The 25239-nt window shown below is 43.1% G+C and overlaps 1 protein-coding gene across 3 annotated transcripts in view; it reads left to right on the top strand.

Moving 5' to 3' along the window:
• Window positions 1-25239, top strand: part of PXDC1 (PX domain containing 1) — a 153201-nt gene that overhangs the window by 91495 nt on the left and 36467 nt on the right. Inside the window, exon 1 of one of the 3 annotated variants that reach the window (XM_019490567.2) lies at window positions 15993-16529. The exons of 1 other annotated variant lie outside the window; for it this stretch is intronic. In XM_019490567.2, the coding sequence (XP_019346112.1) occupies window positions 16274-16529 (256 nt within the window). In that variant the 5' untranslated portion in view covers window positions 15993-16273. Of the gene's footprint in view, window positions 1-15992; window positions 16530-25239 lie in introns of those variants that run through there. One more of the 3 variants, XM_006271874.4, reaches the window with a different exon arrangement.

The following is a 25239-nucleotide window of genomic DNA, read 5'->3' as shown; positions in this document are numbered from 1 at the left end:
AGCAGGCAGGGATGTGTATGCCACTGTCTCTGCTTTTCATGTTCCTTTTCAGAACAGAAGGATGAAGTGCCCTAGACTTGACTTCCTGCATTAACAAACAAACAAAACCTGCTATGCTTTTAAGCAGAAATGTAACTAGATGCCCTCTCCAGAGGGTCTCGCAGCTGCTGCTGCTGCCACTGCTGCATGGATTCCTTAGGGTCAACAATTCTGACACCACTTCTGCATCAGTGTCTGGGGCTGGCATCCTGCCTGGACACCCTGAATTACAGTATTGTTCTGGAGCTTCAAATCATCATTCTTTCAGTTCTTTATGTGCCCATTTCTGCTCTTTTTTCTCTCCCATCTTTAGAAATGAAATCATGATGGTTGAAATCCTTGTGCCATTGAAACATATCACCACAAGGCTCTAATCTGGCAAAGCCTTATACACATGCTTTGCCTGCACCCATTGATTAAACCTCTTGAAACTTGGCCGTATGCTGGTGCAAGCATCTCTCAATAGGGATTTACTGTGGTAAAACCATGGTGATACAGCGGTGCTAGTTCCAAAATGTTTGATGTGGACAGGCTAGTTGAAATGGACAGTGTCTACTTTGCAGCTAGTATCAAGTGGAACACCCCAGGGGTTGGTCCTGGGGCTGGTTTTACTCAATATCTTCACCAAGGACTTGGAATATGTGATGGACTGCACCCTCAACAAGTTTACACATGATACCAAGTTGGGGAGAGTAGTAAGTACACTGAAAGGTAGGGCTAGGATTGTGAGAAACCTAGACAAATTGGAGAATTGAACCAAAATAAAATTTATGAGGTTCAATAAGGACAAGTGCAAAGTCCTGCACTCAGGACTGAACAGTCCCATGCACCCGTACAGGCTGGGGACCAAATGGCTAAGCAGCAGCTCTGCACAAAAGGACCTGGGTGCTATCATAGACAATAACCTGAATATGAGCCAACTGTGTGCCCTTGTTGCCAAGAAGTATAATGGCATACTGGGCTGCACTAGTAGGAGCACTGTCAGCAGATCAAGGGAAGTGATTCTTCCCCTCTATTTGGCACTCATGAGGCTACGTCTAGAGTAGTCTGTCCAGTTTTGGGCCCCCCACTATAGAAAGGATGTGGACAAATTGGACAGTCCAGTGGCAGGCAATGACAATGGTAAGGAGAAGCTAAGGGAACTGGGTTAACGTAGCCTGGAGAAAGGAAGACTGAAGAGGGGATTTAACATCAGTCTTCAATTATCTGAAGGTGATTACAAAGAGGATGGATCTAGACTGTTTTCAGTGGTGGCAGATGACACAAAAAGGAGCAATGGTCTCAAGTGGCAGCAAAAGAAGTTTAGGTTTGATATGAGGAAAAGCTTTCTTATTAGGAGGGTAGTAAAGCACTGGAACAGGTCACCCAGAGAGGTTGTAGAATCTCCATCCTTGGAGGTTTTCAAGACCAAGCTAGACAAAACCTTGGCTGAGATGATCTAGTTGGGTGGGGATGGTCCTGCTTTGAGCAGGGGGTTGGACTAGATGAACTCCTGAGTTCTCTTTCAACCCTAATTTTCCATGATTCTATGATAGGCTCCCAGCCTCAGGGAAGACTGTTCTCAGGCAGGAGCTTTTGTTGCACATAGTCTCCTTTTGTTCATGCACTGTTCTGCAGGCTGAGTAGCAATGATTTGCATGCTGCTGGGGGTTCAGCTCCCAAAGAAAACTGTTTTGCAGAAACTCAAAAATCTTGCTGCAGATTTAGGACATTATGGAATTAGATAATCTTAACTGTGTTTATAGTTTCAGGTCACTTTAGTTTTGGGGGTCTCCTGCATAAGCATCCTGTTGCAGTGTTTGGGTTGCAAACACTGCAAGGAAACCAAACTCACAAAAGAGAGCTTTTCATTAAAACATTCCTACCAGGTTTTTGCTTAAGAAGAAAGCATTTCTTCATGAAAAATCATAAAGTGGGGACCCAAACTACACAACAATGTTCCAATCAGGAAATGAAAGTAAAGACTTGCATGTGCTTTTGAAATATGTTACACAGGACCATCAGTCATTCATGTAGAAAGTGTAAGCTGCTGGAAACCGGTAGTATTTGCCTGCCCTGAAATTCACACAAGTGAAAGATACAATTGTCACTGGCTGCTTCCTGAATTAGGCTTGTATAGAGATGATATAGATGAGAGAGAGTTAGGAGGCATAAATAAAACATTTATGACACTTAGAAAATATACACCTGGAATGGGAGCATTGGCTAGCCCACTCCATGAAGCAGAAATCAGGGACCTCTATCTATGATGTAATGTAGGGGACTGTAAAGGGCCTCTTCTGTGGCAAAAAGGCCGCTGTCTTATAATTTATTTTGCCCTTGTCTGTGTCGGGACCCAGGGCAGCTGGCCAGCAGCTCTCTCTGACTCCCACCCGGGCAGATAAGGGTCCGGGGCCTTAGAAGGCCGTCAGGCGGGTATTTGTGACGCGTGGAGTAGAATTAATTAGGCAGACGCTTATCGGTTGTAAAGCAAGATTATTTACTCACGCCGTCAAGGTGGTGAATAGCGGAGGTCAGAGATATTTGGTTAGTTACAGCTTAAGGTTTGAAGGTCGTATGTCGGTCTGTATAAGAGTTTATTGATCGGGTAGATAAACGGAGAAAAAAGTCAGGCCGGCAGGTCGTTGATTTATGTCTGATAAGGTCGAGACGGGGGAGACTGACAAGCGATCAATTTGTCAGTTATTCTCACGCATACGTTCAGAGGTTTTTCAGGTGTGTGCGCGGAGGTCTCCCGTTCTTCACGGAAGTTAAGACGGGTTTTATTTGTGTAATAGCCAATTGCTTTTTGCCACGTCATAAATTTAATTAGAATTGCCAATTATCTAGCGGTCTTTGCTAGGGTGTTATCATAGGGTTATTTTCTGTTTCTTCTGACCAGTTATAATGATTTATGTACAGCACAGAAGGCTAAGTTGTATCTCTGTTAGTGGCGCAGCAATAAATTTCTTTTTGACATGCGCAGAAAAAAGCGGTTATTATCATTATTGTTAACCCTTAGTTAACCTAGTGCAGAAAAAACTGTTTTAAATAGTTATTACTTGTTTGTGACATGGGCACTACTTAATTTGGTTGTGACAGTCTGTATAGACCAAACTGTGTAACATCTGTTGCACCATGTATAGAGTGACCATATTATTTTTAAGGAAATCCAGGACACTGCCTCTTCCCCCAAGTCAGCAGCTCTGCCTCCCTGCCTAGCTGAGCCCTGTGCCCCTGAGATTCTGGGACTTTCCAGGATTTTTGTTCAATTTTCACCAACCAGCCAGGACCAGCCTACAGAATCTAGGATTGTGCCAGCCAAACTGAGATGTATACTCACCCTAACCATGTACCAGCTATAGTTATTACAGGCTCTTTAAATGGTCTAATTTGGGGTCAGCCCATGCCTAGCTCTTAAACTGGTGCACTGTGAAAGTGGAGAGGGAATGCAAAGAACTTTATACCTCTTGAAATGTATGGTTTGAAAAAGCACTTTAAAGTTCTGTTACACTCAGGTAATGCTAATACCATTTGCCTAGTGCAGCCCAGCCATAATCATTTTGTAGCTTAAAGTCCCAAAGCCAGATCTTATTTCACCTATTAGGTGCCTGTGTGTGAGCCTATTCCATTCTGCTCTGGACCATGTAAAGACATTAATATGCCTGCTTTTGCAATATACCTTAGCTTAAAGACTAAGTAAAAACATTTTTAAAAAACCAGCAAGCAAGAGGGGAACCCATCCGCCTTCTGTGTTAACTATTTTTTCAGGGTGTTGAACAGAGCAGAGGAGGATCACATTTAGGTTTCTAATAAGTGGAATAGTATCTGGAAAAAGGTAGAAAGCATGTTTTTTAAATAACGGTAAAATAGCTATGCCTTGTGTAGGTAGCTAATCAAACAGAACCAGATTCTTCCTCTGTAGACAGTATAAATCAAGAGTTTAACTCCCCTGGAACAGAAGTGAAATTACATTTGTATAAGTGGAAAATCAAGTCCACAGTATTCAAATTTATAGCATGAACCATATTAACATGCCTTCTTCAGCAATATAAAAGCCACTGGGTGCATCTACATGAGACTCTAACTGCGCAGTAGCCTAATAACACGGCAAAGTAGTGTACCAGGCAAAACCTATGCTATTACACTACTGTGCAGTAGTATTAGGCTACTGTGCAGTTAGTGCCTGTAAAAACCCATACACCAGCACTACTATGCAGTACTACCAGTTACTGCACATTGATTTAGTACTTGCAAGTACTAAACTTAGTACTAAACTAGGTATTAAATTTAAAGTGCAGTAACTATGTCCTAAGCCTGGCTGGCAGGTGCATGGCTGTCCTGAGGCCTGAACGGAGGTGCCTGGTGGGGCTAGCAGGACCAGCACCATGGCCAGCAGCAGTCATTGGTGGCAGGAGCCGGGGTGGAGCAGTGGGGCACTTGGCACCGCTGGCAGGGGCTGGGGCAGTCATGGTGCAGGGAGGCAGGGTGGGCAGGGAGAGAGCTCTCACGTGTTGCCCCTGCACTGAGCATGCAGCTCCCAGGCAGGGAAGGGTCTGGGCAGGGATCAGAGGGTAGAGGTGTGCTTTTAAGATGGTCGCTAAGTGTTGGCAACTGCCTCTGGCCTCAGTGGGCGCATCCAGACGTGCATGGATGTTTGGTTCTGCAGGAACAAACTGCCATATATATATACACATATATGTATATGACAAAGCCCCGGGAAAAAATAATCACGTGGCATCTTTTTGTTTAAACACATTGGTCAAGATCCTGTGAGGAGCTGAATAGAGCTCCATATATATATATAGACCTATACTAGACAAACGGGGCAAGGGACAATAAAATATTATAATTTCTAAACTATAAGCCTGGGTCTGGAGGTGGGAGAGAAATACAGAAAAGAAACATAGCAATGGACTTAAAACAGCAAAAACAGAAATCTTTTTTCTTAGTGCAGAAGAATACAAGGCAATAGGTTCTAAGAAATTCACTGCAAGCCCCTTTTCTAACAAGAAGAAACATAAAGAGTAGGGGAAGCAGGGAAATGGTTTCCTCCTTGCTCCTGGGAAGAGTTAGAAAAATAGAACACTTAGCAATATACAAGAAAAGGAAAAGTAGTTATGTATATTATGCACGCTTCATTCATATCTCAAGGACTCGCATAGTTGCACCAGAAAAGGTTCTAGGGCATGAAAGAGACTATATAACTTAAATAAAAGCATACCCAGTGTTTGCTTTCTTGCATATAGGGAAAGGAGTAAGAAAATGAAATTCTCACCCCCACCCTCCCTTTCTGAAATTGTGCTCCCAGGAACCTTTATCCAACAAAAGCCTATCTTGAAACTGGTACTTTGATAAAGCTTTTTCCTCTGATAACTAAACATGGGGGGAGAGCCTGGACCACCCTGGCAATTAAAGGGAGTTTCATAAAGCCTGGTGAGCTAGTTATTCAGCACAAACTGCATGACCAAGGAAAGGGATGCTGGGCTCAGGTTTAATTCCTGTAATTATAGTAATGATGTATATTACATCTAGACCAAAATAACTCAGGTAATTACTTAGCTTATTGCTGTAGTTTCTGTAATGCCAACCATTGTTTGTTTACATCTCTAATTATATATGCAAGCCTATCAAATCATTTACACTTGTTTTGACATGAAATATTTGAAGGAGCAAATAGTGATGAGATATACATTTTGTATGCAGTTATGTGAATAGGGAAAAGTCAGCAGCTATGACTTTTTCAGGCTAACGGCCTGTTCCTGCATTTCTTTCGTAAGCCAATGCTCTTACTGATTTAAATGCGAGTTTGGGTGCATGGGGGCTGCATTTGGTGAACTGTTGTCTTGGGCGTTACAGATATTTTAGGGCTCTGTCCTCCAAGGTGCTGGGCATCTTGCAAAGCACTTAAGCATGTGCTTAAATTTTAGCACATGAGTAATGTTATGGAATTCAATAAGACTGTTCACATGCTTAAGAAGCACTTAACTGGGAAAGGGTCAGTGTTCAAGCACCTTGTGGGGCAATACCTAAAGAGAAGGAGGGAGAGGCAAACCCTTGGTGTGTGGTATTGGAGTGAGAAAGAAGAGTGCTTTTATTGCAATTATTGACATGGGTACTTACAGGAGTAAGTATTGCCTTTCTCTGGTTTAATATGTAAACTTAGATTAGGTAACTTAGAAATGCAAGTATTAACCACACAGTTTCCCTTCTGAAACAATAAGTTTCTTATTTTATTTTATTTTATTTTTAAAAATTCCACAAACCAAATAGATATGAGGTTTGAATGTCATCAGAAATATCCTTTGCTGTATAATCTTAAGTTAAGTCACTTCACTTGTCAATGACTTGGTCTGCCCCATTTGTAAATCTGTAATAAGGATATTCCCCTCCCTTTGTAATACACTTTGAAAATTATAGATAAAAATCACATGGAGGAACTAAACTGTTCCTAGCAGGCCACAGGAAGAATAATTTCAAACTGTTTAGTCCCACATGATGTATCTTTGTAGTCAAATTAAAAGATCATCTAAACTTAGATCCTGTGTAATGCAAATAAAATCTATCTTTCATGTTTTTACATGCATGATCGTAGTTCACCGAAGGTAGATTTTGTAACAAAGTGACTATGGTTAAAATCTCTTAACAAACTTGGTATACTGCCTTTTTTTCTAAAAGTTAATAAAGGGTAAAATAGTTTCAACTAGAAATGCTCTTCCTTAGATGAAGCTAGTTTACCCTTTAGCATGGATATACCTTGCTTTCAAATGCAGTTACAGCTTCTTGAGCATTTATATGTTTTTAATGGAAAGAATTTCAGCTTTTCTATTGAATCAAATTCAGTGTCAACACTGAGACAGAGGAGAGAGGTTTTTGAACAGTTTTTTACCCAGACAATATGATGGATTTGAAAAATCATTGCTGCTTATGCTATCTTAAGAGGGGGTCCACTTCTGTAAGAATAACTGCATCCTGAAGTCCCAGTGACTTCAGAGGCAGAGGAGGGGACATTTAGACTATTGTCTGGGTAAAAACTGTGATGGGTTCTAAATATAATTTGTGCATATAGTAAAGGACCCAGTCCTGTAATGGTACTGAGCACCCTCAATTCTTACCAAACTCAGTGGGAGTGAAAGGCATTCAGCAACTCACTGAATCAGCCTGCAGGAATGAAGGAACCCAGTGAGAATACAGAATTCCAACAGCGCTCCAGCTGTGCATTCAGCCCTCATTCAGACAGACCACCCTTCAGTAGCTTGAAAGAATGTTTCAGTCCTTAGCCCATTTAATCCAGGGCTCCCTTTCACTAAAAGGTTTTAGGGGGAAAGATCTTGTCATGCAAACAATTCACTGAAGACTAAAACATGAGTTGCTTCTCCCATAAATTACATATGCAGAAAAACTTGTAACGGGGGAGCTGACAATGAAGATTGTAAGGAGTGCCCCCTCTTCGTATTGTTTGCATTGTTACTAGGGTTGGGTTACTTTTTAAAATGTATTGTCTTCTCTTTACTATTTGTGTAAGGGAGTAAAGCTCTTCCTCACCATTCCTCACTGCCTTTCTCAATTGGTATTGCTAATCTGGGGAAGTAGGCAAATAAATCATTTATTCCAGTGCAGCTGGCAACAGAACAACACTGCAATACATAGTTAACTCTCTTCTCAGGGTCTCTTAGTTTAAAAGCCTGCCCAACGAAGACCTAAAAGTTCTACTTGGTTCTTACCTGTGGCCTCTTGATAGGCCAGGTTGTCACTTAAAGAATGACCTTGTGGTTAGGGACAGAAATTACACACAAACCAGTATAAGTGATCGGATATCAGTTCAAGTCTGTAACACAACAGAAGTTCAGTGCACACAGGCTGCTTTCACAATGGCCAAAACCAGTTTAAGATAAACCTGTATGGATATAGTATCAGACTTAATTGATTTAGGTTAAATCGGTCTATTGAACTTCCGTCTCTGATCCCCTCCAGATTCAAGTTAAGTCACAATCCCTCAGCATCCCAGGATGCTTTGCACCTCCCTTTGCACAAACCTCCCTTTGCAGTGTGGGCAAGCTTGCCTTGGCCCAAGCTATCTGGTCCAGCCCTAGGGAGGCGTGCTCTAGTGCCCCTTGGCTTCTGGCCTGGGTCACTGCAGGCATGTGGGTGGATTTCTGAATCAAAAGTGAATGTCTGATCACTTATTTATCAGTTCAATCTATGCAGCTTTAACCAGCAAAGATTGAATAGATTCAACCTTGGGCTTTCTGACTGTCTGTACATAGCCTGTAAGGCAAGAAAATACTTAGTAATTGCACTGCATTCTATGGGTCTAGCATCTAGTCACAATTGGGGGTCTCAGGACATTCTAGCTAGAATGAGAAAATATTGAGGAAAATGGGGATGTCTGATCCAATTCTGTTTGTTTATGAGAATGTACAAAGTCCTGCTTCCTTGAGCAAAGAAGGTGTCAAACAGCTAGAATCCATCTTCTTGATCATAACTCCAAATCTTTCTCCCTTTCTCTAGACTTCTCCTAGGGTCATACACCAGTGCTGTTCAGACTTTTTTTTCTCAGTCTGCTTCTGAGGTCTGTTTGTTTCTCCACCTAAACTCTCTCCTGGGTACACAACTAGCTACGCCTGCACAATACATAGCACCACCCCCTTTCTCCCTTTGGGGTGGAGACATGTGCCACAGGTTTGGAGGCTGCTAATATTTCAACTACCTGTTTTCATAAAGGAGCTTAATGTCAACAGATGCATTGTTGATACATCAACAAGTTGACTTCCTTCTTCCTTGTTTAGTCCCTTTTAATTTTCCAATCATATATTTTGTGGCACTAAGAATAGATATTTATCATTATTATTTGCTTTACCATAAAGCCCAAGAGTCCTGCTCATGGTCTCAGACCTTGCTTTGCTAGGTACTGTACATAGAATGAAAAGACATTCCTTACCTTAAAGATCTTGCAACCTAAGCAGAAGTCAAGAGAGAACAGATGGATCTAGGCAGGCTGAGAAGCTCTAGGTAAAATGAGACAAAGAAAAGAAGCACTCATAGCCCATTGGTAACATATCTATTAGAAGGCAGGATAGACGTGCAGATATCTAAACTAAGTAAAATATATATGTACAGAGAGAGAGAGAAAGAGAGAGCACGCCTACAAGCTTTTATGGGCTAAAGCTTACTTAATCAGATCTGTTCTCAGATCTTTTTGTGGGAATCGTGTCAAAGAGAATTCTACAGAGGCATTTGAAGGAGACACAATGAAGTAGCATTTTGTAAGAAGGTTTGTAGGAAGCAACTCTAACTGTCAGGTGGAAAAAGAAAATCTTTCCAGTGGATGGTGGTGGGCAGACTGGCAGTGGAATCTAGCCTTTCAATACTCAGTGGGAGGTGACAGAGTGACAGAGCTATGAAGCTTTTGGAGGTTTTCTCTTTGATTTCAAAGGAAAAAAAAATCACTTTCCTCTTCCACCTGAGGAACCTCAGGCACAGTGTTGCCAAATGGCACCCAGCCATCCAGCAGCGGAACTGGGATTAGAATCCAGGATTCCTATGTCCCAGGGCACACCTCTGCCTGCTAATTCACACTACAAATATAAGGGCCAATGGCAACCTGTTTTCAGCATTCTCAAAACAGCACAATCTGACTTCTTTCCCTGCCTTCCCAAGTTGTAAAGCTTGGCTGCACCACCAAGAAACTGAAAGGAAGATGACCAGCTTAAATAAATAGATTACAAAAAAACCCCAGCCCCTTTCATATTATCTTTCAATTACTATGTTCTCTGCTTTCATTGCACTTAGTTTGATCTGATTAGGGCACAGATCACTGTAATACAAAAAAAACATAGCTCAGCAATTGACATGTTATAAACACATATTTTGTATTTGCATAAACAACTGACAACAAACTTCCCACCACAAAGGCAGTCTTTGCAGGTTTTGGGTCATTTCAGCAAGGAGGGAAACATTACACTATAGGCACTGTGCATGTATTTTTAATTGATATCTTTACTTTGATATTGTGATAGTAAAACAATATGACCTGCTAAGCTGAAAAATATTTAGGAACAAATCAGAAGAATAAATGGCTAAGAGTATGCCTGCATTTAAGAAATATACAAGACAATAACTGCATACAGGATAAAATATATATTCTAATGGCATGTACATTCCCTAAGGTGTAGCGGCTGCCAAATAACTGTCATCAGATTTAAGTACGTATAAGAACCATCCTATATGTAATATCTATTAGGAAAGGGATAAAAATGTGTTTTAATATAGCCTTTCTTTAAATAAGCAGAGTTAAATGTCCAGTTCTCCACCGAGAAGCAGAAGCTTCTCACTGACTTTGTCTATATTTCATACAGATGAACTAGTTGAATATAAATGACCACTTTCTGTCTACTTTAAAAAGTGCACTATAGATGCAAATTGGATACCAGCAATAAAAGGACAGGGGATTGAAACAATCATTTTCATCTGCAAGATGCTATCTTGTGTGTTTATCCATCATTAATAGTTACACATCTCTTTTTATGGGCCAAAGTATTGATAATCGTGTCTGTCTTAACTTCTTCCTCAGCATGCTGTTAGTCAGAAAAGTATGTTGTGCCTGAAGTATTTTCCAACCAAATCTTTACAGCTACAAGCAAAAACAAATCATTACTAGTTAATTTTCTTCTTAAGAAATACACAGTACAGCTTTTATAGTGATGCCACAGTTTGTGCTTAAGCTTTATAATTATAAACTTCACATGAATATACATTATCAGCATGTTTTTAGTTATGTCTTTTATGGTACTGGACCAATGAGGTCATTTTTGCTAGAACAACATTGTACAGTCATTCTCTGCAGAAACAAGGGGCTGATTCTACAAATGTTTAGTATCTCAGTAATGCCATGAATTTTCAGGACTTCAACAAAACAGGACATGCCTAAATGCAGATTCAGGAAAATAATTTCATGCATTTAAGTTTTTGAAATTTTTGGCATTGGATTCTTTTTCAGAAGTAAGGAGTGTGACTGGTACATGTGGGGGTGAGGGAGTTAGTTCTTGCTCTCATTTGCTTTGAATATTGCTAAGGGGCACATTTGATGATGGTGTAGCAAGGGGAAAAAGCTTTAGAAATAAAAAAAATAAATACAATGGGTGTAAACCTTTGGGATATTGAATTCCTCATGGGGTACAACAGAATTCAAGGACATTCAACACCTTGCAGAATCTGACCTGAAATATGAGAGACCCTGACTTTATAAAAACACTAAACTACTTTACATCCTGTTGACTGAAGTAGGACTGGTGGGTCCACAACCTGTTGCAAAAGTCTGTCCAATTTATATTATAATGAGATAGATAGATAGATAGATAGATAGATAGATAGATAGATAGATAGATAGATAGATAGATAGATAGATAGATAGATAGATAGATAGAATGCAGATTGGACTATATATAAAAGCAGGGTTCAAAAAGCGTCTCTATTTTGCTATGCTATTTAGAAACAACACAAGGCTGACATCTTCCAAATGAATGAGGTTTAACAGTTGGCTTCATAGAAGTTTCACTTCCTTATGTTGTGTGGGTTTTGGGGTTACCACAGCAACTGTTACAGGGAAAAAAATGCCTTCTCTCCCTGCTTTTCCATTGAAGAACTTGGGAGGCCACCATCGACTAGAACAAGGAAAGAAATTACAAAAGCCTCCACCGAACAAAAAGAACTGTGTTAAGTTCTTCCTACAGTACAAAGGTTCATATCAATTCCTTTTCCTTCAAAACAACTGAATATTCCAAATAGCTAATAACCAGTACTGAAGAGAAGTTTGGCCTGTCAGCAATGTGAAAAACCTTTTGTAGTGAGATGAGGTAAAGTGGGTGGGCCTCTGTTTTGCATTTCACTGGATATTGGGGCAACTGTATTTGGAATTTTATATAGATTTCAGGGTTGTTTATTCAGGTTACTTCTATCTATCCGAGAGAGCTTCTGTCCTGTTTCTGTTGAATGCTGTGGCAATGGACTTCAGTAACTGGTAAAGTTCAATATTGGGGGTATCACCAGTCTAGAATTTTTAAAAATTAGATCATTATCTGTAATGAAGAATATACGAGTACAATGCATAAATGGCTTTAATCATTTATGCTTAGAGAAATATGGTTCAATTTTGGTTTGCTGTCCTTTCTGATATTCTATTATGCTTTAATATAGATTGAGCTGCATTGAGACAGAAATTGAATCAAAAGGATGTAGGGAGTAGGTGGCAGGGAGAGACAGAAAGAATGACAATTTGTTTTCTGGCTCACCTGGTTCACCATGACATGACTTGAAGCATCATAATGGTTTAGTGAATGATCAACAAACAATTTTCTTCCTGGTTGACAACTGAGTGTTTTAGGTAGCAGAAGCTTCAGGTGGTTTAACAAGTGCTGTCAATCATCTTTCAGGCTTTCATTATTTTAAAGTGCTTTTAAAGGCAGCAGGATTTACCTCAAAGGTAAATAGCAATGCAATACACAGTATGGTGGATTGAAAAAGTGGAAAAATACTAACACTATCCTAAACTGCTTAACCTACAATGGCCTCAGAGCACCTCTCCCACTAGGCTCTGCATAATTCTTGTCTCTGCCCAATACTTGCAACCTCAGCCACTGAGTTACAGTGAGATTGTTGGCTGAATCTCCTGGTCATCATGAGTCACAGGTGTCACATCAAAAACCCTGCTTTAGGGTGCTGTTGAGTTACATAGCACAGCATTTCTCAAACTCTGTGGGTTTACACCTCACTGTGGTGAAGTCAGGTACTCTCTTGCCTTCCTAGTGCAGCTGCCACTACCACTCCCCTCCTCCCTGGCAGAACGGGTAGTGAGGGAAGCGGTGGCTAAATCAGGGGTTGCATCTGTGACTCGCAGGCACCCCTGCAGGAAGCTTTCACACATGGGGGGGGTGCACCGTACAGTTTGGGAAATGCACAGGTAAAGGCAGAGACCTCAAGATTGTTGAAGAAAGGACCCTTCCCACCTCCACCCCCTGTTGCCACAACCCCCTTACTCCTGACTACTGTCTAGGACTCCTGACTAGGGAGTGTCCACCCCGGTCCTGGTTGTGTTCTGTCAAAAGCTGCTGGGTTTCAGTGGAGCCGAATTCCTTTTGCCAAAGACCTTTACAAAGCCCACCTTGGGCTGCTCGCAGGAGGGAAGGCAAAAAGGATATTTTGTTTCTGCAGGGCTGGGTATTCAGGGGTTGGGCAGGGCAGACTGGCCAAATTTGTAAGAAGTCACAAAAGGGGCTTTATTTTTATGTTAATTGTTTTCTTAATGTTACTGCCCTGATAGCAGTTATAGTGCTCTTGCTTGAAACAGTAGTTTGGGCTCCTGGATGTTTTTTAATTAAATGGGCAGCAGGAAGGGAGGGATTGGGAGGGGGCTGACTTATTCCACAATCAGAAATGTCTGTGGGCTGTACTGGGCAATAAAGGACATTTCTGTGCATGCAACTTTTATTTACTTTGGGGACAGTAAGTATCATTGACCGGTACAGGCTAGGGACTAACTGGCTGGGCAGCAGCTCTGCAGAAAAGGACTATGGGGTTACAGCGGACAATAAGTTGAATATGAGCCAACAGTGTGCCCTTGTTGCCAAGAAGGCTAACAGCATACAGGGCTGCATTAATAGGAGTGTTGCCAGCAGATCAAGGGAAATGATTATTCCCCTCTATTCATCACTGGTGAGGCCACATCTGGAGTACTGTGTTCAGTTTTGGGCCGCTGCTACAGAAAGGATATGGACAAATTGGAAAGAGTCCAGCAGAGGGCTGGGGCCCCCTATGACTTCTGAGGAGAGGCTGAGGGAACTGGTCTTATTTAGTCTAGAGCATTGATTAAGAAATACTGGTCTAGAGAGGACTGAGAGGGGATTTAATAGCATCCTTCAGCTACCTGAAGAGTGGTTGCAAATAGACTGTTCTCAGTGGTGACAGATGACAGAACAAAGAGCAATAGTCTCAAGTTGCAGCAAGAGAAGTTTAGGTTAGATATTAGGAAAAACTTTCTCACTAAGAGGGTAGTAAAATACTGGAACAGTTACCCAGAGAGATTTGTGGAATCTCCACCCTTGGAAGTTTTTAAGCCCTGACTAGACAAATGGCTGGGATGATCTAGTTGGGGGTGGTCCTGTTTTGAGCATGGGGCTGGACAAGATGACCTCTTGAGGTCCCTTCCAACCTGCATTTTCTATTATTCTGATTCTATGGAGATTCCCACATTTCTCAGCATCTAGACAACGTTTTCTTTCCCTTTCCTTTTCTGTGTCCTTGTGACAGGGTATTTAGCAGAATTTTCAGATCCCTGCACCCTGCCCTGGAAAGCTTGTTCTTAAACAAACCTCTCCAGTTTTGACAGATGCCCATGTTGACTTGAGGCACATCCATCCCTGGGGTGGAAGGGTTTTGAAAGCAGGGAGTCTTTGTGTAGAATAGGGAGTCTGCAGGGAAGGGGAGTGGAGGGTGGATGCAGAGCTACATTAACCCTCTAGTGGGCCGTAGGCAAACAAAAGTGTGGGGCCCTACTTAATACTGTATAGTTGCTTTTTTCATTCAATAATTACATGAAAAATAAGCATAACTGGGCCCCTTCTTCACTTAGGGCCCCAGGCATGTGCCTCGTTTGCCTATGGGTTAATCCAGCCCTGGAAAGATGAAGCAAGCTGAGTATTGGTGAACATGCCTCAAGAACCCATGCTGCTGCTTCATTCAGGGATGTTTTTTGTCTCTCAGGGACAAAAAGGAGAGAGCAGATTCATGAAAAGCACCAGGCCTTTTGATATGCCATTTGGTAGCATGGGCCCAAGCCCATCAAATAGAGCTTATAAATGCCCCTTGATGAAGAAGAGCACTAAGGCAGTGTTTCTCAACCCAGGGGTCGTGACCCAAAAGTATGTCGCAAGAATATATGGGCCTTTTTCTGTGACTGTTAAGGGACAGGACTAGGAGCAGTGGCCTCAAAGTGCAGCAGAGGACATGTAGGTTAGAGATGAGGAGGAACTTTCTGACTATGAGTGTGATCAAGCATTAGAACAGGCTACCTAGAGAGGTTGTGGAATCGCCATCCTTGGAAATTTTCAAGGACAGGTTGGACAGACACTTGGCTGAGGTGCTTTAGTCAGGGATGATCCTGCCTTGAGCAGGGGCTGGACTAGATCAGTGTTTCTTAATCTGTGGGCTATGACCCAAAAGTGGGTCACAAGAATGTATGAAAGTGTTGCAAGCAAACTTTAAAAATGCATTCTCCTTTAAAGGAGGAAAATGTGGAAAACCGTGGGTTTTCCCTTGCAGGCTGGCAGAGTTCCAGCCTGCCAGGGCTGTTTGGACCCCCCATGTCCCACACGCTGGAGGGCAGCGGGTTAGGTGTGAGGGGCACTGGGTTGGGACTGCTCATCCATGTTTACAATTGGGTCCAAAAAGGGTTAAGAACCACTGCATGAAGGGCATGTCACAGATGGCTTGGGACAACTGAAAGACAAAACAGGGGCAGGAGCCAAGGTCGCAGATTCCACAGGAGGTTCCAGCCAGTGCCCCCTGACCCTTGAAGGAGCCAGCGGACACTACCCAGCGAGTGAAACAGCCCCGAGATGTGAACGGACAAAGGACAGGAAAACGGCCCCACCGTCCCAGGGTGGTTCCCCCTGCCAGGGTCTCCTTCCTGGTCCTGCACCTCCCCAGTGGATAGCACGAAAAACTTGCTGCCTTTCCTTCCCTTCCCAGCCCTGAACCCCATCTGTCCTCTTGGGTCTCCCTTCTCTCCCTTCACCATTTCCTCCGCAGCCCCGGCTGCAGTCGGTGTGTTGTGGAGGGTCGGGGGAGACCAAGGCACTCCTTTCCCCCAAGCTACACCCACCCGCAGCAGCCCGGGGCTCTGCCTCCGCAGGCACGAAATAGCCTGGGAAGGGAGGGAGGGAGGCGGGGAGCTTTTCTTCTCAGCTGGGCGGGCTGGAAGGGAAACTTCAGGGGTCACTGGGAGGGAAAACATTCCTCGCCCGCTGCGACATCATCCCGAGCAGGAGGAAGAGGAAGAGCCGGGTGTCGGCCGGCCCAGGAGGCGGGTGGCGGGCCGGGCCGGGCCGGGACGAGACGCGCCGTGTCGCTGGCGCAGGGAAGGCGCGGAGCGCTGCCAACATCTGGGCCGGCCGGAGCGGAGCGGAGGCGCCGCATGGGGAGGCGGCCGAAGCGCGGGGCCCCGTGAGCGCGGGCGGGCCCGGGGCATGCGGCGGCCGGGATGGCGTCGGCCGTGTTTGAGGGCACGTCGCTGGTGAACATGTACGTGCGGGGCTGCTGGGTGAACGGCGTGCGGCGCCTCATCATCGACCGGCGCGGCGCCGAGGAGGACTTCTACGAGATCCGCACGGAGTGGTCGGACCGCAGCGTGCTCTACCTGCACCGCAGCCTGGCCGACCTGCGCCGCCTGCTCCGCCGCCTGCTCGACTCCTTCCCCGAGGACCGGCCCGAGCTCCAGCGGGCGCCGCTGCTGCAAGGTCCGCCCGGCCCGGCCCGGCCCGGCCCGGCCCGCGCGTGTGTGCGTGCGTGCGTGTGTGTGTGTGCCCGCCGCCCCGGACGGGTTCCGGCGTGCGCGTGCGGGAGTGTGTCACGGGCTGTGTGTTTGTGAGTGCGTGTCGGTGTCTGTGTGTGTCAGGGTGTGGGCGAGTGTGTCACGGTGTTTGTGACTGCGTGTCCGATGTGTGTGCGTGAGAGTGTGGGTGTGTTACCGTGTGGGTGGGTGCGTAGCAGCGTGTGTCCGTCTGAGTGGGTGTGACTGTGTAACCGTGTTTGAGGGTGCGTGTCAGTGTCTGTGAATGCCAGCTTGTCACTGTGGGGGGGTGAGTGTGTCACCGTGTGTGTGCTTGTGAGTGTGTGTCTGAGTGTGCGTGAATGTGTCACTGTGAGCCTGTGTCAGCGTCTATGTGTGTCAGAGTGTGGGTGAGTGTGTCACTGTGCTTCTAAGTGCATGTTGCTGCAAATGTGTGCATGTGTTGGTGTGGGTGAGTGTGTCAGGGTGTTTGTGTGTGTCAGTGTGTGTACATGAGTGTGAGAGAGGGTATGTCACCATGTGTGTGTTTGTAACTGCTTGTCAGTGTACGTGTTTCCAAGTGTGGATATTTCACTGTGTTTGTGAGTGCATGTCCATGTCTGTGAGTGCCAGTGTTGCTGTGTGCGTCTCTGTGTGTGTGTGTCACTGTGTGAGTGTGCATCAGTGTGTGTGTGTGTGTGTGTGTCAGTGTGGGTGAGTGTGTCATGGTGCGTGCATGTGAGTGAGTGTGGGTGTGTCACCATGTGTGTTTTTGTGAGTATATCTCCCAGTGTGAGTGCGAGTGTGTGCATGAGTGTCACCATGTGTGTTTGTGAATGCGTGTCAGTGTTAGTGCTGGTGGGCATGATTAGCATTTGTTATTCTGCATGTGAATGTGTGTGTGTGTGTGTGTGTCGGTGTTAGTGCCTGCGGGCATGACTAGTGCATGTTAGTCTGTGAATGTATATTATTGTGTGCATGCATGTCTGGGTGTGAATGTGGGGGCGTGTGTCCGTGTTAGCACGTGTGGGCATGTTCAGTGTGTGGTTGTGCGTGAGTGTGTCGGTGTTAGTACCTGTAGATATGTTTAGGGTATGTTTATGCACGAGTGTGTGTCACTGCTGGTGCATGCAGGCATGTGTAGTGTGTGTTAGTCTGTGACTGTAAGCATGTATGTGTGTTGGCCTGTGTGAATATGTACCTGGTTTAATGTGTCGGTTTTAGTATGTATGTGTCAGTGCATGTGGATGCGTGTGTCAATGTGTGTGAGTGCATGCATGAGTAGGGCATCAGCATGTTTTTTATCTGTTATCATGCATGTTAGGGGGAGAGTCAGACCTCTTCTTGGCTGGAAGGGGGAGAGGCTGGAAAGCAAGTGGGGCATAAAGGAGTTTAAAGCCCATCTCCTGGGCTTCCTTACTCAAAGCCTTGCTCCCTTGGAGTAACTGACACCAGGGCCAACGTGGTGCCCAGTCAGTACCAAGGCAGAAGGTGGTAGAGAATAAGTCCCAGGGATTTGGCCCATGACCTGGATTCCTGAGACTCAACTTTGTCATGCTCTGCATGCATGAACTCTGCATTTCTGCTGTGCCCTGTGGATAGCATTGCAGACGGAGCCGAAATACTTCCCCTTTCTGCTTAGATCAAAATGACCTGAACTCAGTGAGCTTTGTATTGGTCTCCATCAGGTGTGGGGGCCTGGGGGCTTTTTCGGGGGTGAGATATATATGGTCATTCTATCTCCTTTGCAATAGAGTGGTAAAGGCTGTGGCTCTTCCCAGTGGTGGAAGTAAGATCATAGGGTTGAAATAATTCCTCATGTAGCTTCTCTGAAAGCCCTTGACATTGCATCAGGCATGGATTCAGTGCATATTGTTTAAAACTATAGCTTTAATTTCTTCACATTTTAAAAGAGCTGTGGATCAGAGATGTTTGAGAAAAGGTTACCCAAAATTTATGCTATATATGAGTTGTGGAGAGAAACCAATTAATCGTTTTGGGTTTTTTAAGATGGGCTACATAGAGCGCAGGACATCTTTGGCCAAAATAAGAAACTTGTTTCAGAAACTTGGAGTAGAAGGAAGCAGCGTCCCTTGCTTTAACATAAGGGACACTTTGCCAGTGCTTATTACCCTGTTGCTTTGGTCAGAACATACATAAATCACGTGATTAATATATCAGGGAGAAAAAAGCCAAGAATGTATGTTAGTTTCTCATAGCAGTAGAGAAGTTTTCTGCTTAGGTGATGTCTCTTCACATGCCTTGTGAGCTACAATGGGAGGTGCATGGGAGTTGACATCCTAATTCCCAGCCCCCTGACTTCAGTATAGCCCCGCCAAACTCAGTGCAGTTGCTCCAGGTTCTCACCTGTGAAGAACAAACTCAATCCCTTGGGACTGGAGACTGGCTATTACCCAGGTAGCTTGCTCATAAGCATTTGTCTAGATTAAACTGAAATGTGGCTTGTAGGTTGTGTCAGTCACTGAAACTAAATTGCCTCTCTCGTCTCCTGTCAGGTCTCCATTTGGTTGTAGTGTCATTTTTGTCTTGTTAAAAAAGTATCTGGAATACATTCGATTTCTTCTTGCTCCTCTCCAATTCCTCTCTCCCTCCCCTCAACTGCGTATATTAAGTCTGCGGGGTCATTTCCCTCTCTGTTTATGGAAATACATAGCAGCTCTTCTTGGTTCATTTTGTTTCCCTTTGGAGGTGGCATCTTTTCTCACGCATCTTTTTTGACGCTTCCTTCCTTTTTTGGGTCCTTGTGACACAGACAGTATTTAGCAGAATTTGCAGATTTCCTGGTATCTGGAGGAAGGACACTAGACTCCTAGGCACTGAGTGCCCTCTTCAGACAGCTAAAGAACATTGCTGCATAGAAACTGAAAATGCTTCCCTGCTGATTCATTGGAGGCTGAGGGGCAAAAATTTCACAATTTTGAGTGTCTTACATCAGACACCTTGGGTCTGATTTTTAGCCCTGCTGGGCACATGTTGGCCCTATGGCCCTATTGATTGCAATTCCAGCTGTGGCTGTTCAGCAGTTTTAGAAATCAGGTCTTAAGTGTCTGAAGTAAGAGCCTATTCCTTCTCCGCCCCCCCCCCACCCCCATTACAGATTATGCATTTTAAAAAATATTAGGCCTTAATTACAAGTTTCAGAGACCTTATTTGTGTAGATGGTGTTATGTGGGTACTTCTCTGTTCACACTGGAATGCTGGTGCTCTAACTGGAGGGTCAGAGGTACCTCTTAGATTGTAAGTAAATGAGTAATCAGGGAGGACTAGACATCTTTAGTAAAATCTATTTAATTTCTGTTTAAAGTCCTGATCATTCAACCCTCCCGTATCTTCTTAATAGAATAACACTCCCTTTGGGAGGCTACTGGAGTGAATGAATGGTACACACAAGTAAGGTTTGAAAAGCTGAACCATGATATTGGCAGTAACGAAGAGAGAATTGCATACCTTTTTGGTGCCCACAGTTCAGTGATTTCTTGGGTCTAACAATTTAAATCTCACCTGCATCTTCCTTGGCTAATCATTGAACCTATTTTCAGTGCAACATATTAATAAGATTGAATAAAAGTACTGAATTTTTTCCAACTACTTAGAGCATGCAACTAGTAATTTTAATTATAATCATCTTTTGTTTAGAAGTTTTTCTGTGAGGGAGAAGAAGACTGCAATGCAGAGGTAACACCATATTTCTCTGCACAGCCTGTACTTTGCTATAAAGGCTTTGCTCAGACACACCAAGTCTGTGTGTGCCTGGCATACACTTGCATCATGTCATGCTGTGTATAGAACAATTCCTTGTTTAACCCAATGAAAGACATGAATTTGAATTAATCTAAATGAAGTTTTTTGTAAGCAAGAGATTAGTGCATTTGACTTCCATGGTGAGCGTGACCTAACTTTAGTTAAACTTTTTGGATAGGTACGGTTTTTGCATGGAGTGTTCTAAGAAATGGGTATGTTTCCCTCCCATAAATTTCAGTATATTTAACCTAAATTGTAAAAGTGTGACAGTTGTATGGAGTGAGAGATCTTATACATTTTAGCTGTTCTCCAAAATGTCAGAGCATAATTTCTGTCTTTAATATTCACGGCAGCAATGAGAACAATGTAAGCCAAACTGCATTGCATCACAGGAGTCAGAAATATTTCAGGCTACTGAAGATTTGCTTAAGTAACTTTAGAAGAACCAGGTTATCCTGCTACTTAGGCACTCACTTTGTCAAACTACAGTGCATGACATTCAAGGGATATTTTAAAGTAATGAACACCAAAAATAGGTCTAAAATACCTTGATCTTAAAGGTGGTTATTAACCTTGTATGGACCTTTAAAAAATCCAATTTCTCTGTCAGATAGTGGTCTCCTTTTGTGGGATATGTTTATCTGTGGGTTCAGCACAAAACTAATGTTACATACTAAAATGTTCTTCCTTCCAGAGCATCAGCAACCTAGGGAAAAATGTTCTATTTCCAGAATTGTACAGTACCAGTGATGCTAATACAAAAATAAAGTAATAGGGAAAAAATGGAGCCATAATGGCAGTAGGAATACCAAAAAATATGTATATAGGAGAAATATATATTACATTTCTAAGAAGGGACTGAAAGTTGATTATGCTTTTTTAGAAAGACAGTTCTATAATGTGTTGCTTTGTAAAGTTTACTTCTTCTGACTGAAATGGATTTAGATGGATCGTTGAATGTCTGCAAATGACCTCATCTGATATAGACATATGTTTTTATACTGCACAGCAACAAGGCTTGCTTTTGTTGCAAGATTTCTCTAGAGAGTGTTGTGATTACACGTCTGAAATTACTGTTTTCTCATGATAGATCTCCTCCCCTTGGGGCAGAGAATTTATGCCGTTTCCTCTGTGTTCTTCTTTTTGAAGGCAAAGAAGTAGAGAAGGGAAGGTCTCCTTCCAGCTACAAAAGATCTCCAGGATCTGTTTCTGGGGAGGGACTTTTAGTTATCCCAAGACCCAGGAGGACATAGGCATTTCAACATGTTTCAGTGGAATTGTTTTGCCAGTGTCTCCCTGGCTCAGGAAAGAGCTCACATGGGGAGGAAGGTTGCTAGCTTTATTATATTTCTTGACAGCTGACCATGGCCTGGTAGAAGAGCTGCTTTGCTCTCAGGTTGTCTTTCCCTCACCTTGGCCCCAATTCATTCTCTTGGAAGTGTGCAGGACTCCACAGCTCTAGGGGAAGGGGTAGTTGTTGAGATGTAGCCCTGGAGATGGCTAACCATCTTCCCCTTTCTGTGTAGGGAATGGGATAGTCCATGTGCAGAGGATATCAGCAGCATACAATCTGGCCCTTTTGCCAAGTGCTACAACCAGTGTATGCAATAACAGCATATGGCAAAGCGTACCTGATACTTGGATGTCTGAAATGCCCTAGGAGGCTAAAGGCCAAGTACATTCAACCACAGGAAGAGTGATTAATTTTATATAGAATAATCAGAGTCTTTGCTATAGTGACACTTTTATAAAGTAGTTTTCTTGCATCTTAATACGCTGTCTCACAAGTTTGGTTCTGTGTTGTTATGTCAGAACCTGCAGGGCCATTATCATTACATTGATCTAAATCAGATTCCTTCTTTTATGAAGATTATCATCTTGATTCTCATGACTCATGATGTCACGAGACACTTCACAGCATTTTCTTTCTTTCTGAAATGTGCCTATCCCTTGCCGTAGGCATATGCGGAAATGATATTAAAAGGTTCAGTAATTAAGTCACAGGTCTGGAATTCATTTCAGTCATCATCAATTTGTGTGTTGTCTGTACCTGTGCAGAATTAATTACTGCCTCTGTACACAAGTAACAGCTGGTGGAGAAGGCATCCTTAAAGGGTGGCAGAGTTGACCTGTGATGAGCTGTAGAGAAAACTAGAAGTAATTTTGATAGACCATATGAATGAAGTCAAATATAGAACATGAGATGTGAACTAACAAGCAGTAGCAACTGCCTCCAAAACACTGCCTTTTGAGAAGTTCTGTATCAAGACTTTTCTTAGAACATGGGCTGACAGTTGGTAAGTCAGAGCCCCTTCCAATGAGTTCAGTGGATACAGAATCAGGGCTTTAGTCAAAGGAAAAGGCCTACCTGGGCTGTCATGGTTAAAGCATGTCAGTTTGTACAGCTGATGGCTCCCAAGGAAGCAACGTGGCTTTGTGTTCATCCACCTTTGACTCCTTAACCCTAATTTAATAAAGCCCAAACTTAACCACTAGCATTAGCTATTGAAGTCAGTGATACATTTTATCTTTTTCTAGCAATCCTGATGGAATGAAGCACTTCAGTGCTATTGTTGTAGGGCCAAATTGTGCTCCTTGAAATTCTGGCTTCTGGCTTCTCTGCGCACACACACTGTTTATACACATACTGTCTGGTGTCCCACCATTATGAGATTTTTTTTGTCTTGCAGGGCAATTCTGCTGTAGTTCTCTATCCATGCTGCTCCTCTTCCATGTCTGATATCTCGCTTTCTTTGTCATGCTTTCCTAGGCTGTTAGAAGCTCTTTTCTTACTGGAGCATTAGTGTCAGTGATGACTTCACAGTTCATCAGAACTTTTCCTTCATCTTCCACACTGTCTTCTGATGCAAAACACCCAGCAAATTCTGTTTCATGCTGGGACTGGATCAGCTGGTGCTGTGTCAGAGTTGTGGTGCACTGGGAAAGATGCATACTTTGCATCCCTTCCAAAAGCTGCAGTGGTCTGGATTATGCCCATAACAAGTCTGGCAATGTTTATTTGCCTAAACATTGTGCTATGCTTACTGTATGCCCATATCCACCACTTACAGATTTATACATGCTGTGTTACATACATTTCTTTTTTGTTTTTACAAAACCATCTGGGAGTTTAATTTATGAGTATAGGGAGCTCTACAGAGGCAATGTAGCACTTTCTAAAGACAGCAGCTGTGATAACACAAATAAATACACTACATCTATTGTGCCCCATTTCTTTGTTGACATTGTCAACAGTTCATTAAGAGAGCTTACTCACAGCTTCTGTCTGGTAGACAAAGGGCACAGCTCTTCATTATCAACCTTCTAGCAATGCAGTCTAACCAAAATTAAGTTTTTTATTTGCCAAGTTTCATAGTCCAGCTATAATGTTATAGGATGAATAAAAACTGCTGGTTTCATTATAAAGCCATCCACATGCCTTGGCTTCATAAAAGATTAGTGAAGCATGTCAGAGAGTTTTTTGTGGGGGAGAGTAGGGGTAAGAGGATATATATTTCTTTAAGGTCATATAAATATAGTGCTAGAGGTAATAGTAAAGATTTCTGTTTTGCATTAAACTACTGTTTTCTTTCCTTCTTCTCTTCCCTCTTCCTTACATTTTTGTTTTCTCTTGTGAACTTTCTGATACTAAAATTGTGAGATTTCTGGGACCAAGGGTATTCTTTCTACTTATCCTTGCAGTGTTTTTGCAATGGTCCCTAATAGTAATATTGGTGTAACTTTGTTTAATAAATGTATGAAAAACCAGGCAGCTTTGAAACTGGACTTCTCTGTCTTTAACTTGCTGCTGTGCTTTGCAAATCTATGCAAGTGAAAAGATACATAAGCACAAAGAGTTACTTTAAACACCTAATGAAACAATAAGCTTTTATTTTATATTGAGATTGAAATTACACTGTTGTTTTAAAGGACACTGTTAGGTGCCATCATTTACCTCTGCTGAGTAAACTCTACCTGTTTTCTTGAGGATATGTTTGTGTGCTAAAGGCATATTTCAGGGTCTAAAAGTATTTCAAGTATTACAGTGACCAAAGGCACAGGCATGTAGCTAGCTGGATTTTCAAAGTGTGTAGACATCTAATTCCTATTGTGTGGGTGTAAGTACCTTCTGAAATTCTAGTCCTGAGTAACCAACCTGAACAGATTCAGCATGTAACAGATTTCAAACATGCTTTTTTAATTTCAGCTTCTAACAGGCCCCTGGCAGATGTGCAGTTCAAGACACAATGGGATCTGATGTGTGATCCCCACAGTTGTGCTTCCTACCATGCCACAAGTGAATAGTAGGAGGTATGATTGTGGGACTGAGCACCAGATTTCATTACATCATATTGTCAGTAGAGGGTGAGCCCAGAATCCTGATCCCAGGAGCCATCAGCTGATCCAAGCTCCCGGCCGTAGGGAATCACTATGTACCCCTGTGGCTGGGAGCCATCAGCTGACCTAGGCTTAGTCGTGGGCTCAATCTCAGGGGCTCGTGGCCTTGGGGGTGCCCCCACAATTAGAAGCATGGGTCAGTTAATGTACCTCCCAGCCTTGGGAATACATGACCCGGGGCAGGGAGCTCCAGCCTGGCCACACTTCAAGTTAATGGTGTGGAACCAGACACAGAGTTAGTATACACATTTTTTATACATATTTTGTGTAATAACTTTGTGGCTTATTCCTTGTTTTATCATAGCATTAACAGCATTAACATGGTAACTACTCAAGATGTGATAATAGCTAGTTAATCTCATCTTGTGTAAAATGTGCCAGATGCCTCTGAAACACCACCCAGTGGGCAGTGTTTGTGAAAATTAAACTGTTAGAGCATGAAGGTGATCATTGGGTGCATCTACATGTGCTATTAACATGGAGCAGTAAACTCCAGTACATATTGCACCAGAGTTCAT

This window comes from Alligator mississippiensis, chromosome 3 (genome assembly GCF_030867095.1).
Source record: "Alligator mississippiensis isolate rAllMis1 chromosome 3, rAllMis1, whole genome shotgun sequence".
Classification (NCBI taxonomy): domain Eukaryota; kingdom Metazoa; phylum Chordata; order Crocodylia; family Alligatoridae; genus Alligator; species Alligator mississippiensis.
This window is presented reverse-complemented; position numbering and strand designations above follow the sequence as displayed.